The sequence below is a fragment of the Platalea leucorodia genome (genome assembly GCF_965183815.1).
Source record: "Platalea leucorodia genome assembly, chromosome: 8".
Lineage (NCBI taxonomy): Eukaryota > Metazoa > Chordata > Aves > Pelecaniformes > Threskiornithidae > Platalea > Platalea leucorodia.
This window is the reverse complement of record NC_138830.1, coordinates 14,094,789-14,110,413: the sequence shown is the minus strand read 5'-3', so window position 1 is coordinate 14,110,413 and position 15,625 is coordinate 14,094,789. Positions and strand designations below refer to the sequence as shown.

Sequence of the window (15,625 nt, the reverse complement as noted above, 5' to 3'; positions counted from 1 at the left end):
CCATTTAGTGACCTCAATTACATTCTCAAGCACAAAACATACTTTGACACCACAATTCATATATCACAAAAACACCACGCATGTCAAGGAAAAAAAAAGGAATGATACTCTTTCTTTGTTACAAGGAAATGCCATTAACCAAGACACAGTTCAGGCCATGAAAAATTAAAGGCAACATAGACCTCTAATGCATCATGTATCAGGAGAACCATTAAGTAATCAGTCAGCATTCAGTTTTATAGGCCATTTTGGGCATAATTCAATCTCCATTCATTTTAGATCATTTCTTTAATGAAGTAATGCACTGGACATAAATATTTCAATGCAACTCTCTAATGCCCTTTGAGTAGCAAGCAGTCATCAGTAACACAGAACCCAGAATGCAAAAAGGAAAAAAGGACAAGATACAAGCACAGCTTAAGTCCATGGGATTCAGGCAAATAGATACAGCTGTGGTTTTGGAGTCAAAAAATTAAAGAGACAGGAACAGCAGAAAGAGCCAGTACTAGTGAGCTGCTATTCCTACAGCTAGACTGCCTCTCCCTTACATGTGTATCATCTCAAGCAATTTGGGGTAAGGATGGTTTTTCTGTTTCAGGTTTGTACAGCACCAACATAATGGGATGCAGGCAACTCTTGGAATGGAAGTTCCTAATATTCTTCACAGCAGTGATGTTTTTTCTGCCTTCATGCAGAGCAAAAAGGGGAATGGTTTAGCAGGAGGAAGGTTTCCTTAAGTGCTTTTACCCCCCTTTCACAGCACTAAGTGGTAGTTTTGCTACAGAACAACTCTCTTCCACAGGTTATGGTGGCTCAATAGGAGGTTTAAAATAGTTACTAGCAGTTTACTACAGCAGCTTGGCTGCAGGGCCTGGGGAAGTGCTCTGTACCAGCTTGTACCACAACCAGACCCTCCAGTGCTGCAGAAGCCACCCACACCAGTTCCCTTTGGAGGGAAGGTTGCAAGGCCAAGCTTTCAGACAGGTTGCTTGCATATGGGTATGCAGTATAGCTTCCTAAAAGCACTACACATCAAAAAGTCACTGCAAGCTTCTTTGCAAAGGAACAGCCACAGCTTTCACTGGGGTTTTGCTCACACCATAGTAAGAAAAGATTCTCCAAAACACAAAGCACTGCAAGCCAGAGAAAACCATTTACTCCCTTTGAACCACAGGCTGAAGTATTTCACACCAATAGCTAAAACAAATATGAGGGAACAAGCAAGGAAATTCATTTTAGCTTGTAAGAGCCTATTTCTACTCCTCTGAGAAAAAAAAAGTAAACCAAAATACTCACAACAAAAGCAGAGAAAAATTTAAATCCACCGGAAGGATAGGAAAAAACATCTTTCTAAGTGTGAAAGGGCCTGTCCTTAGGAGAGCAAGCTAGAAAGGCTGGCTATAAGAGGGAGGTGCCAGTTGCTTCAGGGCGTTAAGAGCCTATAAGAGAAGTTGGTGGAGACTCTGATTCCTGGCTGGAGCTGTAGGTGCTTGGTTATTTGTCAAGAAGCAGAACTCCCTGGTTTTTTAGGGACTTTTGGCTTTATTTAATGCCTTAAAACTTGTTTGGCTTTTTTTTTTTTTTTTCTTTTTATGTCCTCGTAGCTGATGTGTTGCTGTATTGCTAGTGAACAGTGTTTCTATGGCTGTTATCCAAAGTTTGAGGTGATGGCAGTAAGCAGCATCAGTCACAGCTCATCGCCAAGCAAGCTTGCCCTGGGGCAGAGGTAAGAGTCCAGGGAAAAATACTGACCCTGATCTTATCTGGCTTACGCTGTGTACTGGCAAAGGGACTAAATTAATATTATCATCTCTGCTATTTCAATTCTGCTATTTCCTAATTTTTGAGTGTTTGGCTTTGCCACATAATTGACATTATTTAAATCCATGTTTTTGGCACACAATTTCTATAATGAAATGAATACAAGATGTGCAATGCTGTCAATAAGAAAATTTCCCAAATATTACACTGCAAGCAATCAATAGTTTAGGTGCCAATGGTTATTACCAACCATGCTGCCAAATGATATAAGAAAAAATAGAGGCCTCCAAAGACCACTGGCCAACCCAGAGGAGGAATTGCTGTCGGTTCCCAGCTGCAGTGTGCTGAAAGGAGCAAGGCAATGGTACAGCTCTCAAACTGTGAGCACTGTTTTGTAGCCAATGTGATACAGCTGTAATGTAAATACCTGACCCCATCTAGTTGTATAAAGTGATGCTCAATCTATCAGGTGTTTTGACTTCTGGCAGGCTTCAAATGGCTTCATCCAACAGAGCCCACTTGCACTTTTTTCGCCCTGAGGGCTTTGCAGGACTGAAGCACCATCAATGCATCTGTCTCAGATTTGATTCCTCCATTGGCACACCTCACAGGTGGGATTATAGGCTGCATTTGCCAATGCAAATGGATTTGCCAATCCATTTGCTCCTGTGGCCTGCTTAGTCCATGCAGGAGGCACATCTGCGAGAGGGGAGCCTACAGCTTTGCTGCTCTCTGCTGTGGGGTGTCAGCACCCCAAAACGCAGCTCCCTTGGTGCAGTTACACACGTCGTACTTGAAATACAGCTCTGCCACTGAGCAGCTGTAGAATCTTTTTCTTGTCTGTGGTCTGGCCACTAGAGAGAGCCATGGTATAAAATGTGCTGCTCTGGAGCGTCCCCAGGCCCAGCACAGAACACTTGAACTGTCATCCGTGAAAAAAAAAAATCACTTAAAAGGAAAATAAAGCATTTTTCCACCTTCATTTTTTTTCAAGATTATTATAACTTACCGTTATTAATCTAACTTTGTTTTCAAGCATGTGTTTTTAATTTGCTCTTCATTTCCCAAGGGAGAGCTGGTTGGGAGGAGAAGGGGTAGGCAGACTAACAAGTGTTTCTCCCATCCCTTGTTAAGGATATTGGGGGAAAAGATTTCTCACCAGAAAGGATGGGATTGCACACCATGGCTGGCACTGAGACTGAGTTAAGTTCACTCATGTGAGGAACATGAAGTTGATAATATACCCAGTAAACGTGGGGTAGAGGTACCAAAACACGTCCATGGGAGCTGGGGACCCATTTTCATAGTGCGGAGGGATCAGTGTTAGCTGCGATGGAGTTTTATCTGAAAGTAAAAGCAGTTTAGTGCAACACAACATTTGAATGTATCTGCCTGGCTGTCAGGCTGGGTTGCATTGCTCCAGCCCTGACCCATGCTCATGCAGCTGAACCGCTTTTAGGACTGATCTAAAACCTGTACAGAGCTATGTTTTGCACACATTAAGGTTGCAGGGTGATCAGCGGATCAGCGCTAACTTCAGTCTTTGGGCTGTGTGGTACCCAGGGAATAAGATTCAAGGAATAAGCCCCCTCTGATGCTCTCCTTCTTGCCCAGGTTCATACTGCCTTCATGAATATCCCACTAACCAACTACAAAGGAGATTATTTCTATTGAAATGATTTGTTGTTTTATTTCTGCAAGAACTTTCAATCCTCTGATTTTTAGGGGTAGCAGCTCATTTTGAGTGTTTTCTGTTCAAAATTCAGGTGGGTTGGACTCAGTCACAGGGTTTGGTAGCCCAGATGGTGAAATCTTCCCTTGTTCCTGGGGATTTTATTTCATTCTCTCCTAGGGAATACTTGCTTTATTTGCACACCTGCAATTCAGCAAATTGGAAGAATATTTAGAGAAAACAAAATGTTTTCAGCTGAGCAGAAAGTGACTTCCAAATTACAGTGACTGGTCCTGGTGTCCTGTCAAGCAGCACATCCTAATTTCAAACAAACATCTTCCTGAGACCAGCTACCAATGTCTGTCTCACAGAGAAGAAAAGCCATCCCTTCTTGGCCTACCTGCTTCTGACAGGAGCCATTGCTGTCAGCCAGAACCCACCAGGGCACTGGTCTCTTCCCAGCTAAAAGTGCAGAAGACTGAGAACAGCAGGGCTAGGAGGGATTAGCTTTGGTCGGTTGTTTCAGCATCCTTAGGGATGAGGCAAGCTGGCATTAACTTGCACTTTTGCACAGCTGACTTAACTCCTGGCATCAGGAGAGCTGGCTTAGGTTCCCAGAAGAGCAAGCACCAGGAGGACCTGGTCTGCTGCTGCTGTTGGGAACATTACAGTTCTCCCTGGCAAATAGAGACCCACCCATCCCAATTGTCTGTACTGCTGCTCTTGGTCCCTCTTATCCCTTGGGGATGTCAACAGGACACAGCTGCTCTCAGATGTGCAGTCATGGCCATACTCAGAGCAGCTGTGGGTCCTCTCTGCCTCAGGTGCTGCAAAGATGCATCCCCTTCTCCTGTGGGATGGTCTGCACCAACCCTCCCAGTCTCCTTGTGGCAACAGGGGTAGTCCTGTCTGTGCACAGGACGTGTTTCCTCCAGTTGAGGACTTTTCCAGTAGGATGAGCTGGCTGGGTTTGCTGTCAGACTAGAAAATTCACTAAGAAATCCTTGTTCTTGGCGCCTGCCTTTGTCTTTGGAGAGGAGAATGCAAGCAATCTCTTCCTCCAGACCTGCCTGCACACTTTGTGGTGGGGATGTTCCTGGACATTAACATGCACCCTCAGGCTGACCTTCAGTCGTTCATCAATTGCAAGTAATTAACGAGTAAATAAAAGTACACAAATGAAGTGCTCGAGTGGGGTTTGTGTGTCCCTTGACAAGCTGAGCACAACTTCACGGGACAGCGTGCAGTGTGGCAGCTGGCAGCGGGAACAAACCTTGTGTAGCCAGACATCTCATCCTCTCCCCAGACACCACCTTCCCCTGGTAAACCTCCAACTGTTATATCAGTAACTGCTAAAACTACAAATCAGCTCTTTTCCAGCCTCACTGGGACAAAGCTCATGCTCCCCAGGTACCCTCTGGTGACACACACATGCATGGCCGTGTCATCGCCCTCCAGACACTGCCTGTACCTGGGGAGGATGAAGAGGGGAGGAAGGCCACGGTGTGGAGCACACTTTGGGTAAGCGCCCATCCCAGCTCCATGCTCAGCCCAGGGAAGGGGATGCTGGCGTGCTTCTGCACTGCTCACCTGGGCATGAACCCTATTAGCGAGACACACAGGTGTTCCTCTGGCTCATAATTAGGTATTGCATATGTCAACCGTGTTTTAATAAAAATGAAATAGCATCCAAATCTAAAATAGCCAGGAAAAAAATTGTCCTGTGACGTGGCATTATGCTGTTCATACATAAATAGAAATCATGTGGTGGTCCTGGAGCCCAGCACCAGCTGGGGGCTACTTGTGTCTGTGTTTGAAGCCTGGCCTTGAAAGGCCACGAGGTGAGTCAGCGAGGTGGAGTTAGGCTGCCTGTTTTGGGGGACAGGGCAGGACAGGGGAGCTATTACTAAGGCAAAAGCAGTGCCAGGGGAAAGGAGACTTCATGAAAACCGAGGTGTCAGTGCTGCTGCACACCACCACCACCATGAAACAGGAGGAGGTTTTGGCACAGCCGCCTGGGTGCTTGTCTTGGGCTGTCTGGGGTCAGAGAAGCGTGGACATCCAAGAAATACCCAGCTGCTAGACTCAAGTTCTGTACTTGTTTTAAACTCGGTTTGCAGTCTGATCCTAGGTCTCTCACTAAATCTCTGTTTTACCATTGACTGTTAGGAAGTCTGGCCAGGGTGAAGCAGGATAGAACTGATGGACTCAGGGTGCTGTTCAAGGATCACTGTCTCTGAAAGAACAAATCGTGGTGAAGGACACATGTACCTCTGACCTGAGATAACTGATTGGCGCCAGGAGCTGTCACTTGTTTGCTAGCATGGTGGCACAAAGGATTGGGATGTAGGGCCTGGTTTTGCTCAATATTGAGATTGAGAAGGAATAGTCTCAGGCATAACCCAGGGTGTCACATGGCAGAGGGATGTTCTCCACCTCAAGGCAAACTGTAACCCACCAGGTCTCCAGGAAACAAATTGAGAATGGTACATACATACCATGTGTAGTACACCAAGTAATTTGTATTTCAGCTACCCCAGCTTGTTTAGGCTTTGGGTCACTCTGCAGCCATGGTTTGCCTCGTGAACAAGAGGAGCATCAGTTCTAGATAAGAGAATCATGTTTCCCCACCAGCATCTGCTCCCAATGCAGAGCGTGAGCCAACACACAACAGCTCAGTTTAGCCCTGGCTGTCCACCTGGATGTGTAAAGCCATTTACCTGCTGTGTGTGAGCACCCCCAGCCCTGCAGTTCCTTCCGCGGGCAGCCTCTCAGCAGGGCTCAGCCCTCCCAAGCCATGAGCAACGCACAGCAAAGTCTTCCTGGACAAGAACCCCCAGTTACTCAGCATAGACCTGGATGAAAGACGAGCATCTGGACGTGTGCACAAGCGGGAGATGCAGCTGCCACCTGCAACTCCTGTCTTGCAGTGCAGGATGCAGCAGCCAAGCGGGCAGCAGTTAAGCTGCTGGGTACAGAGCAATGCTGACTTCAAGCAGTCTCTGCAGGCTTACCTTCTCTCATGATTGGAGGATACCTGGGAAACCTGGATCCCTCACCAATGGCACAATGGATCACCACCCATATCCATACAATTTGACAGCTGCATGTGAGAGATCAGCAATTCCTCTGATACAGCAAAAAAAGAAGAAAAAAAGTCCCCAGGGGCTCTTCAATGTTCCTTTTGTAGTTCCCACAAACAGTCCTCTGTGTGCACATCCCTACAGCAGGTGAAAGATACTACTCAGGGCTCCAGCTGGCCCCCCTCCCACCACAGCCTAATGCTTAACTAAGTGCCAAGGCTCACATGAAAGATGCCTTTCAAAGAAAACAGACCAATCCAGTCACTTCAGACAAGAAGCTGAAATGAACTCTAGGTTGGCAGAGCTCTTGGCAATTCCAAGTGCCCTGTTTTTACAACCAGGCTCTTCTAGTGCTAGCCATATCCTAGTATTTTTAATTTTTTAACTGTTTTGCTGGTCCCTACCTCCACTCCCTGCTAATACCTAAGGGACTCAGATGGAGTTGGTAGGAGGTAAAGAAGATGTAAAGGCATTTGAAAGCACTGGGGTAGTGCTGTGACACAGCCCCAGTCAAGCCCAAAACTGAACCCAGTTGGAGTCAGAGCACCCCTGCACCAACCCAGCCCCTGGCCCACGCAGGGACAGCCTCGCACACCCAGCAGTAGGGCGTGAAAGGGCTGTCTGCTTCCCTGTGCAATGGTTATACTTAGCACACAGAGGGAAATGAGTAAATAAACATTTAAGAAAGGTTTACAGTTTGGACTCAAGATCTGGAGTCTATATTTTGTAACCTCTCCTTTGTTTTAGCATGTTGCATCACCAACTGAATTAGTGACATGGAAATGGCTTTGTGTCTGCTCATGTTTGAGCTGCATGCGGCTGCATCATCAGCTAATGCCTTTGAAGACATCAGTCATGGACAGGGCATTTACCATGTTTCCTTCTTGTCTTCCATCCCACCACTGCAGGTGTGAGTTGTTCTTGAGAAGCTTCAAGTAGGCTTTTTGCAAACTAAAAAGCTATGTTAACGAAAAAGAAAGAAGTATCCTACGCTTGTGAACAATTACACTGCTTTATTTTTCAGTATCACAGTCTCAGGAAATGAAACAGTCTAGATCCTTTCCAAGATATTACATAGCTTTTTTTCCCCACTCTCTGGCCATAAAATAATCAAATTAAATATAAATTTGTTGTTTTGCTACATCTATTACATTGGAAGAACATAATTATTGGTAGAAGCAGCTAAGCTCCAGCAGCCAAGGGTGGAATGAAGCGCTGTTTTCTCCTGCTCTCCTGTAACCCACTTCAGCGTTACCAGAAAAGCACACAGAGGGACAGAAAGATGTGGTGGATAACAAAATACAGCGGTTTATTGAACAAAATGGGGCAAGGCAATGTTCCCTTTACATTCAATGAGAATTCAGGAGTATGAAGCAAAACATGCTATACACACACAGACATGATACTTTGGTTAAATGTCATTCAGAAGTTCTATGCCAAACCTGAAAAAATTAGAGAGTGAACAGTCAAAAATAAGAAAAAACAACCTAGATTTGCATAGAGGATTACTGTCAGTGTGCAATTTATATTTAAGGATTAGCTGTTGCAACGCAGGGTACACTTGCAGCTCTGAAGAATTTAAGCCTTCTGACTAATCCATCTCATCGCATGGCTAATATTTAGATTCAACAGGCTGAAAGTTTATCCTGAAGAGCTAAATGAGACAACTGCAGTTATTTCTCTGAGGCAGTTAACCTATATTGCAGTGCACAGATGCAGCTGGAGACACACCGTGGAGTCTACTTAGAGTGAACACTGATACAGTGGAACTTGTTTACAGTGACATAGAAAATACTCATTTGTGTGTGCCACTGTCCTCTCTGGGACTCTCCTGGAAGAGCCCAAACTGCACAGCTAAGCCTTGCCCTGTGCTACTCACGGGGAAGAGGTGGCTGATGACATCTCCAGCCCAGAAGCTGAGGGCAGTGCAGCTTCTCAACACAAAACCTGTGTCCTGCAGCCTGTCCTGGGCTTAACAGTCCAAGCGGCACAGCCAGAGCCTCCACGGCAGTGCTGCATAGCCAGAAAGGTGCTACAGCACGTATTTTAAAGAGTATAGTAAACTGGGATCTCTGTAGGTTTATGCCTGTTCTCTGCAATTAAAAAAAAGACAAGCTGCCTGTGGTATACGTATGTGAGGGGCACAGCTGTGCCTCGGCACTATATCCCACAGCCACCTCCCAAAGCAACTGCAAAACTAAGCACTGAGCATCTTGAGAAAGCGGGGCAAAACCAGAATTGTCCATCAGCTGGGCATGGATATGGGGCAGAGTAACCCTCAAAGTCACCCCCCGATAGGAATTCCTGCTGCAGCATCCTCCCTGGCATCACTGCCAGGAGCAGGACAGCAGAGAGCTCGGTCACCCATCGGTCCGTGCTATGAGCTGTGCTTCGTTTCCTATTGCATCTCAGACAGCCTTGCAGTGTCAGTGCTGCTTGGAGGAACGGCAGGAGCAATCTGCTTGGGGTGACAGACACCCAGGAGATCGTTCTGTGTAAGAAGCGATGAGTTTCATGGACTGGCTGCATTAGATTACAAGAGTGTAAACTAAGTAGGGGAATCCTCAACACTGTCTCCACATGCTCCCCTTTATATATAAATTAGCAATCTACAGTTAGTTTGCATACAGGTTAATATGAATTAAAATAAAAACCTTAATAATAAAAATATATAATATACACATTGATCAATAGCAATAAACTGAATAAAAACACTAGAATGTAACAGTGGCTGTAGTTTGGCACAAAATAAAAATGCACAAAGGTCTAGCACTGTAAAAAAAATCCATTTTTTTTTTCCCCTAAGTAAGAGAATGTTATTAATCCTGATTCAAATCCTGAAAGGTGGGAATGCAGAGATATAAAAATACTGTACATACAAGATCCCTTTTACAGAGTGAAGCAGACTGCAGCATTTGTAACTTCTGTCCTTCCTCTCCACGAGGAGAAATTCAATGATGAGACTTCATCTATCCCCTAACAACTGATATTTTCCCACCCCACTAAGTTCAAAACCACAAAGTTCTTTAAAAAAGATGAGATTAACCTGTTGGATCTATCCATGTGACGACAACCTCTTCTTGCTGCAGGAAGCCATACAGTCCACATTAAGACAGTGTTTCATAGCAAGGTGACTCAGATCAGCCTGCTGAAGACATCGAGTATCCCTGCATGTAAGGCACGATCACGCGGGTTCGCCCAGCCTCCCTTTTGCAGACCGTTGTGCTTCGGACGGAGGCGAGGAGGTGACGAGAGCTCTTGCTGGTGAGATGTGCCTACTATGGGGGATTAGGAAGTGCCAGGATTTCATGGTGATGAATTTTCCACGTGGTGCCTGTTGCCTTGTTAATGCACAGAGTGAGAAAGGGATGCAAGACCTGAATGACCTGGGCAGGGGTCCCAGCAAGGGCTCTGACATGCTATTAAATCCAGAGCAAAACCATAGGCAAAGCTACTGAAACTTGGCAAGAGAAGACAAGGAAAAAATAAAGTTACTTAAACATTTTTCTGTCATAGAAAGGAAATACTGCTCTGATTGTTTCTTTGTAAAAGATCAACTTCATTGTGCCTCTTTCTAGGGACACATGTGCAAGGTGCTGATTTTGCATCTCACCTACACAAGCTGCATCATCTTGATTCTCAGCAGAACTGTGGCAGCTGAGCCCCAAGATGAACCAGCTCCTTGTTCATCCATGATCTTAACTCAACTCTTGTTGACTTCAATGGGACCATGGAATCGCCTTCCAAAAGTGGTTACTAAACACACAAGTCCAGTTGCAACCTTTGCCTCAGGAAGTCTCTAACCTGCTGACCGCATGAGTCCCACAAGGTATATTAGATTAACAATCGCTCTATTTATACGTCATTTACTACATGCTTTCCTCAGCTACCATTCCTAGCATTTCTGTCTCTATCGACAGGCATCAGCCCCTTCGAATAAAACCTCAGGGCCCCCCTTTTCACAAGGGCTATGGAAAAATAAAACAGGAGAAACACTTATAAGGGACAGCAAATGAATAAAGGTAGGGAATAAGAATAAAAAGGTAAGGACTAAGGGAGGATATAGAGCAAAGCAGCCCATAAAGCATTCAGCACTCCCTGAAGGCATCCAAGGAAGCAGCAGATGCTCCTGGGATCCCTCCCTTGGGCTCTTGGCTCTTGGTGCCATGGCTGGAGAGCTTGGCTGGCCCAAGGAGGCCATTAAGGATATCTTGCAGCTCCACAGAGTAGGCACTGAGGCGTTCTTCAGACTTTACCCGGCTTCCAAATAAAATCAACCGGAGTTTTCTCTCATATCATTTCCACTCCCACTGAAGTCAACAACTTGGATACTCCCAAGCATCCCTCTTCAATTAATAGGTTCTTCAAATGTCAGCAGGCTCAGGACCTTCATGACTTTTCTGATTAGAGTAAGACAGAAGTTACATCAGCCAACTGCAGTGCAAGAAAGCCAATCACAGCCAGCTACAGAGGCCCAGGGAGGGCTGAATTCCTAGTTGGCCATTTCCCCTTGCCTTGTGCAAGGGGTCACCATTTTTCCCCATGCACAGCGAGTACAAAGCACAACCACTTCCTATTTGGCAGGATTTTTCCCCATCCAGTTTTCACAAGTGCACCAGATGATACAAGCAGCAGGGCCTTGACTGGGGTGTTTGTAGAAAGTATTAGCTCATAAAACCCCCACCAGGCATCCATTTCACAACAATAAATACTCTGATGACAATGGAGGGGAAAAACCCACAGAAAAAAAAATGGCATTTTCAGTAGTAGAAATTTTGACTGTTACTGAAATACAAAAATAAATTTTCACAAAATAAAATCATTGCAGATGAGGTTGCCACGTTGGCCCAGGTTGTCAAATAAAAAAGAAAAAACATATGGTCTATGTTGTTCTTTTTCCAGATCCTTTAAAACAATGTTAACACTTCTGAATGGACAGAGATGGAACTAGAAGAGGGAACAAGGCAAAGACAGTAAAATCTAGCCACGGGCTGGGATATTTCCTGAGAAGAAGCAGCAAGCAAGCAAGAGCTTGCAAGTCACTTAAGGGCTCATGCAGGTGAGCAAGCTCATGGTCTGGAAGCAAGGGTATGCAGCTAATGTGATGCTGCCAATGCACAAAGTCCTATGTTACAACGTTTTTGGCTAGTGCATGCCTGCAGCAGAGGTCTACTGGGGGTTAACTGGTTCTTCACAGGTAGTGAACTGCTGCCAACATCCCACTGGGGGTAGGAGATAGAAGTTTCTTGAGTTGTTGGTCAAGGCAAGGCATGGGCTCATGCTGTGGTATCAAACATGCGCTTGTAACTTATGTGAAGGAGTTGCCTTGTCTTCCTAGTGATTTGTCTCTGTAACTGTCCTGACCAAGGACAACAACCAAGCTTAAAGCCTTACAGCTGCCTTGGGGCTTGAATTGTGCATTAGTGCAAGAGCAGAGAGCCATAATCTCTTTGATTTCCTATCGGTGCTCCATGCCAGCATGTGCTCTCCACAAAGCTCTACAGAACTGTCAGGCTCCTTTCCCAGGCAGGTTGATGGTGAGGGCAGGTACTGTCACAGCTCTGCCTCCCCTCCTCAGCAAAGCCAGCAGCAGAACAAAGCAGTGTAGAGGGGAGGCAGTCAGCACAGACATTGTGTGGACTGTTCAGCACTCTGTGTCTAGCTCAAAGTTGCCTGTAACAGTAGATTTTGGATTCAGTGCTCAATGCCCATATGGCCCTCCTTCAGTCCCATGTTTCCAAGACGTATGAAGATTCAGACACAAGTTACTGTACTCAAGTACATCAGCAACTGAGCTAAGAGTTACAGTAGTTCCTGCTTGGCTTCAGTGAAATTCCTTGGCTTCTACCACACCAAAGCTAAAAGCAGGTAACCACAGAGGCCCCTTCAGGCATTTAAGTCTGTTTGTATGATTCTTCCCAATCCACAACTCACAGCCTCATCGACTCCCTGGCGTGTCTTGAAAGTCATGCACACAAGGTCTAATTTCAGTTGAAATTGTATTTCTTCTCAACTGTTCTATCCTATATCCTGGAGCTAAATGCCTGGTTACACACTCTACCCAGATTGCTGGAAACCCTAGAAAGAAATACAGCAGTTAAGAAATATTGTTCTATAGGTAATTTCTTCCTCGCCAGTCCCAGGTTCTGGCTCTTGCTGGTGTATGATATGAAGATCCTCTCTCCTTCCTGCAAGCTCGCATGACTGTCAGGTTGGCTCAGCTGTCTTACCCAGCACAGGAAGAAACACGTTTCCTCTTATAACTCTCTTTGCTAAGTCATCCTAATAGGGAAAGGACATGTACTTCTGACGTTCTGCTGCATTGTCACAACCCAGCTCACATCTTGGATTTTCCTCCCTGTTATACGTGCGTCTCTATTTGTCCTATTTGTCAAAGATCCAGCCAAAGCTTAAAAATAAAAGGAAAGCCTCAAAAGAATATAAGAGGGAGCTGTTAAGACAGCTAGTTGATTCACACAGCTCTGTGGCGGCTAGATTATACTGCATTACTTAGGTGATCACATATGAGTAAAAAATTGAAACAAGTGTTCCTTATTAATACGATGACATTTAAAGAGGGGATCCTGGGAGTGGAGGCTGTACCTCCCATTGGGTAAGGAATCAAGAAAGTTGCCTGGCAATTCCAGTAATGCTTGCTACAGAAGAGTCAGTACCAAAGCAAAGGCTAGCATGGTTTACTGCTTCCTACGGGAACCTGGAAAGCAAAACAGAAAAAAAATCTGTAAGGATAGATCCTGGTGAAGAAAATACTACCTGCAGTCATCTTTTACTTGTCCTGCCATCTCGGATGTCTGTGTGACTTCCAGGATACTGGTAGAGTCAAATGCCAAAGTGGGAACTGTACGTTATGTTACTCAAGCAAAAGGAAGGATAGGTCCACAAGAGAGGCATTCGCATTTCTTCTAGGCTGGGAATGGCACTGCAGCCACATTGCACAGTCGCATTAAAGAAAACTGAATGAACACTGGGCTTACAGACTCTATAAAGTGCCATCAACTTTCCAGCTTGTTTGATGAAGACAGAATGCAAAAGTTCCTCAAACTTTAAATTTTGGGAAGTAAACTGTCCACATTTAAGTCACAATCAGGGGAGCTGGAAGAAATCTGAGCGATTGAGTCAAACTCTGGCTGTCCCTTTCCTCCCCCAGAGAGACTACAGATAACTCAGACAATTGGCATTCATATTTAAAAAACTGGGGGGGGGGGCAACCCTAACCACACAGTTCTTGTGCAAAGTGATTTCAGGAAACAAGCCAACAAAGCAGTGCTGAGATGCTACAGGAACAAAACAAGCCTGTTCTCAGGACAAGCGTCTGTCTGATCATCCCATCCGCCCGCCAGACAGGTGATACTGCGAGGTTTTGTCTTGGATTGTTTGGTACTAGTGAGTCACCTAAAATCCATCATGTCATTGTCTTCATGTTATTTCTCCTTCATTTGCTGTCTGGATTTACAGTCATTCATCATTAAGAGATCACAGAGGACATGCAGAGAGCAGTTTGACAAACTCAAGGCAAACCAATTCAGCTTTTTAGTCTCTCAGCCTGCAACGTGCTCAGCAAGTACAAGTTGAACACTGACTATCATCAGCTGCCTGCTGGGGCAATAATACCCATTCCTCCTCTCTATTAGCATCTCTTTCAAACATCCTCTCCTGCAGGCTGCTTATTTCAGGGAAACAGCCCACAATAACCCAGGTGCTGGGGCAACCATGGGCTTGATCCTACCTTTAGGAGAGTGCTCAGGTTTGGGGATCTGGCGCAAGGGGCTGGGCTGGCTTGTGTAATACCGAGCATGTTCAAAGTCATTGAGGAGAGGCTGTGACCTGCCAAGCACAGTGAAAAAGAAGTGTTGGGGGGAAAAAAAACCTCAAAGACGTAACAGAATGGCAAAAGCAACACCTCAACTGCCTGGTCTGTCCCTATGAGTGTGATGCAAACTGTCTGGCCCAGACTTTCCACCTGCAGACCAGCTCCCCTGAGCACAGCCTGTACTGTTTCTGCAGCGAGAAATGCACAGTATTCACTGCTTCTCATGGACTGCTTTCATTTAATAATAGTTTCAAGTTGTCAGGAAACAAAGAATTTCCATTATGAAGTTTGATGCAAACCTCACCCAAAAGAGCAACATTTTGAAGTGTTTAATTCTTGCCCAGTTTTAACCCCAGAGTATTTTAGTAAGATCTGTCTCCACCTGAACACCTCATTTGTTGCTTCTTTTGCAAATTCAACAAGAACTTCTAGGCTCATATCTGGATTGGAGATCAAAGTCACTGGGGTCACTTCCAGGGTTCAGTCCCTCCTGAGGAACATCAGGCCAAGGTACCAAGTGATTCAGAAGCAGCACTGGGCTACAGCACGCTCCCATCAGCTCTGGGATGAGGTACCCCAAAGCACAACATACTTGCTTGCAGGAAGGTGTCCACACGCAGCAGTGGGAGCACTGTACAGGGCTTAACTGGCAGCAAGGCCCCAAGGGAGCAGCTGTGCAAATGCATCGTGATTACTCCTTCCTGCCCAGAGATGACATTTGGGTTTCACATCCCCAGAAGCTCTTTAACCCTCTCAGTGTTTCTCTGCCATTTAACAAATGTCACTGCATAAGCTCATCAATCTCCGTCAGCACCAGGCAGGGGGAGCGATATGGACAAACGCCACGAGCGCAACGAGTGACGCGTGTCACCAAACACCTCACGAGCTCTATGCCCCTCCATCTCTTTCCAGTGTTAAAACCACTGTTCTCTACCAAGCCCCTGTGAGTGCATTAAGCTGGTTGCCCCCACAACTCCTCCCTCAGCCTCCGAGCAGCTTCCTAACTGCATTTTCCCATTTTTACCAGCCAGTTCAAACTCACCTTGAAGACCTGTCGCCTTTGTGTCGCTGCGTTTCAGGCCCTTCTTTTGACCTCGAGCGCGTGGACTCGCTTGCATCATGCTTATGGAAAGAAGAAGGGAAAGCATCTCATCTGTGTGCCTTGCAAGACACCAGCCAGTGCACTGACGATGCCACAGCTCCATGCTGTCCTTTTGTGCTCAGTTTATACACACAACTAACTACAGCCAGACACATGCGAACGGCAGTATCAGAACT

At 45.7% G+C, this 15,625-nt stretch overlaps 1 protein-coding gene across 3 annotated transcripts in view; it reads right to left on the bottom strand.

The window, feature by feature from the left end:
- Positions 1–7,509: 7,509 nt before the first annotated feature.
- Positions 7,510–15,625, bottom strand: part of CCDC50 (coiled-coil domain containing 50) — a 44,870-nt gene continuing 36,754 nt past the window's right edge. For 2 of the 3 annotated variants that reach the window (XM_082320685.1, XM_082320684.1), the window contains 3 exons: positions 15,390–15,469; positions 14,264–14,361; positions 7,510–13,231 (listed from right to left, as the gene is read on the bottom strand). In XM_082320685.1, coding sequence (XP_082176811.1) covers positions 13,212–13,231; positions 14,264–14,361; positions 15,390–15,469 — 198 coding nt within the window. In that variant the 3' untranslated portion in view covers positions 7,510–13,211. The remainder of the gene's footprint in view (positions 13,232–14,263; positions 14,362–15,389; positions 15,470–15,625) is intronic. The other variant, XR_014229082.1, reaches the window with a different exon arrangement.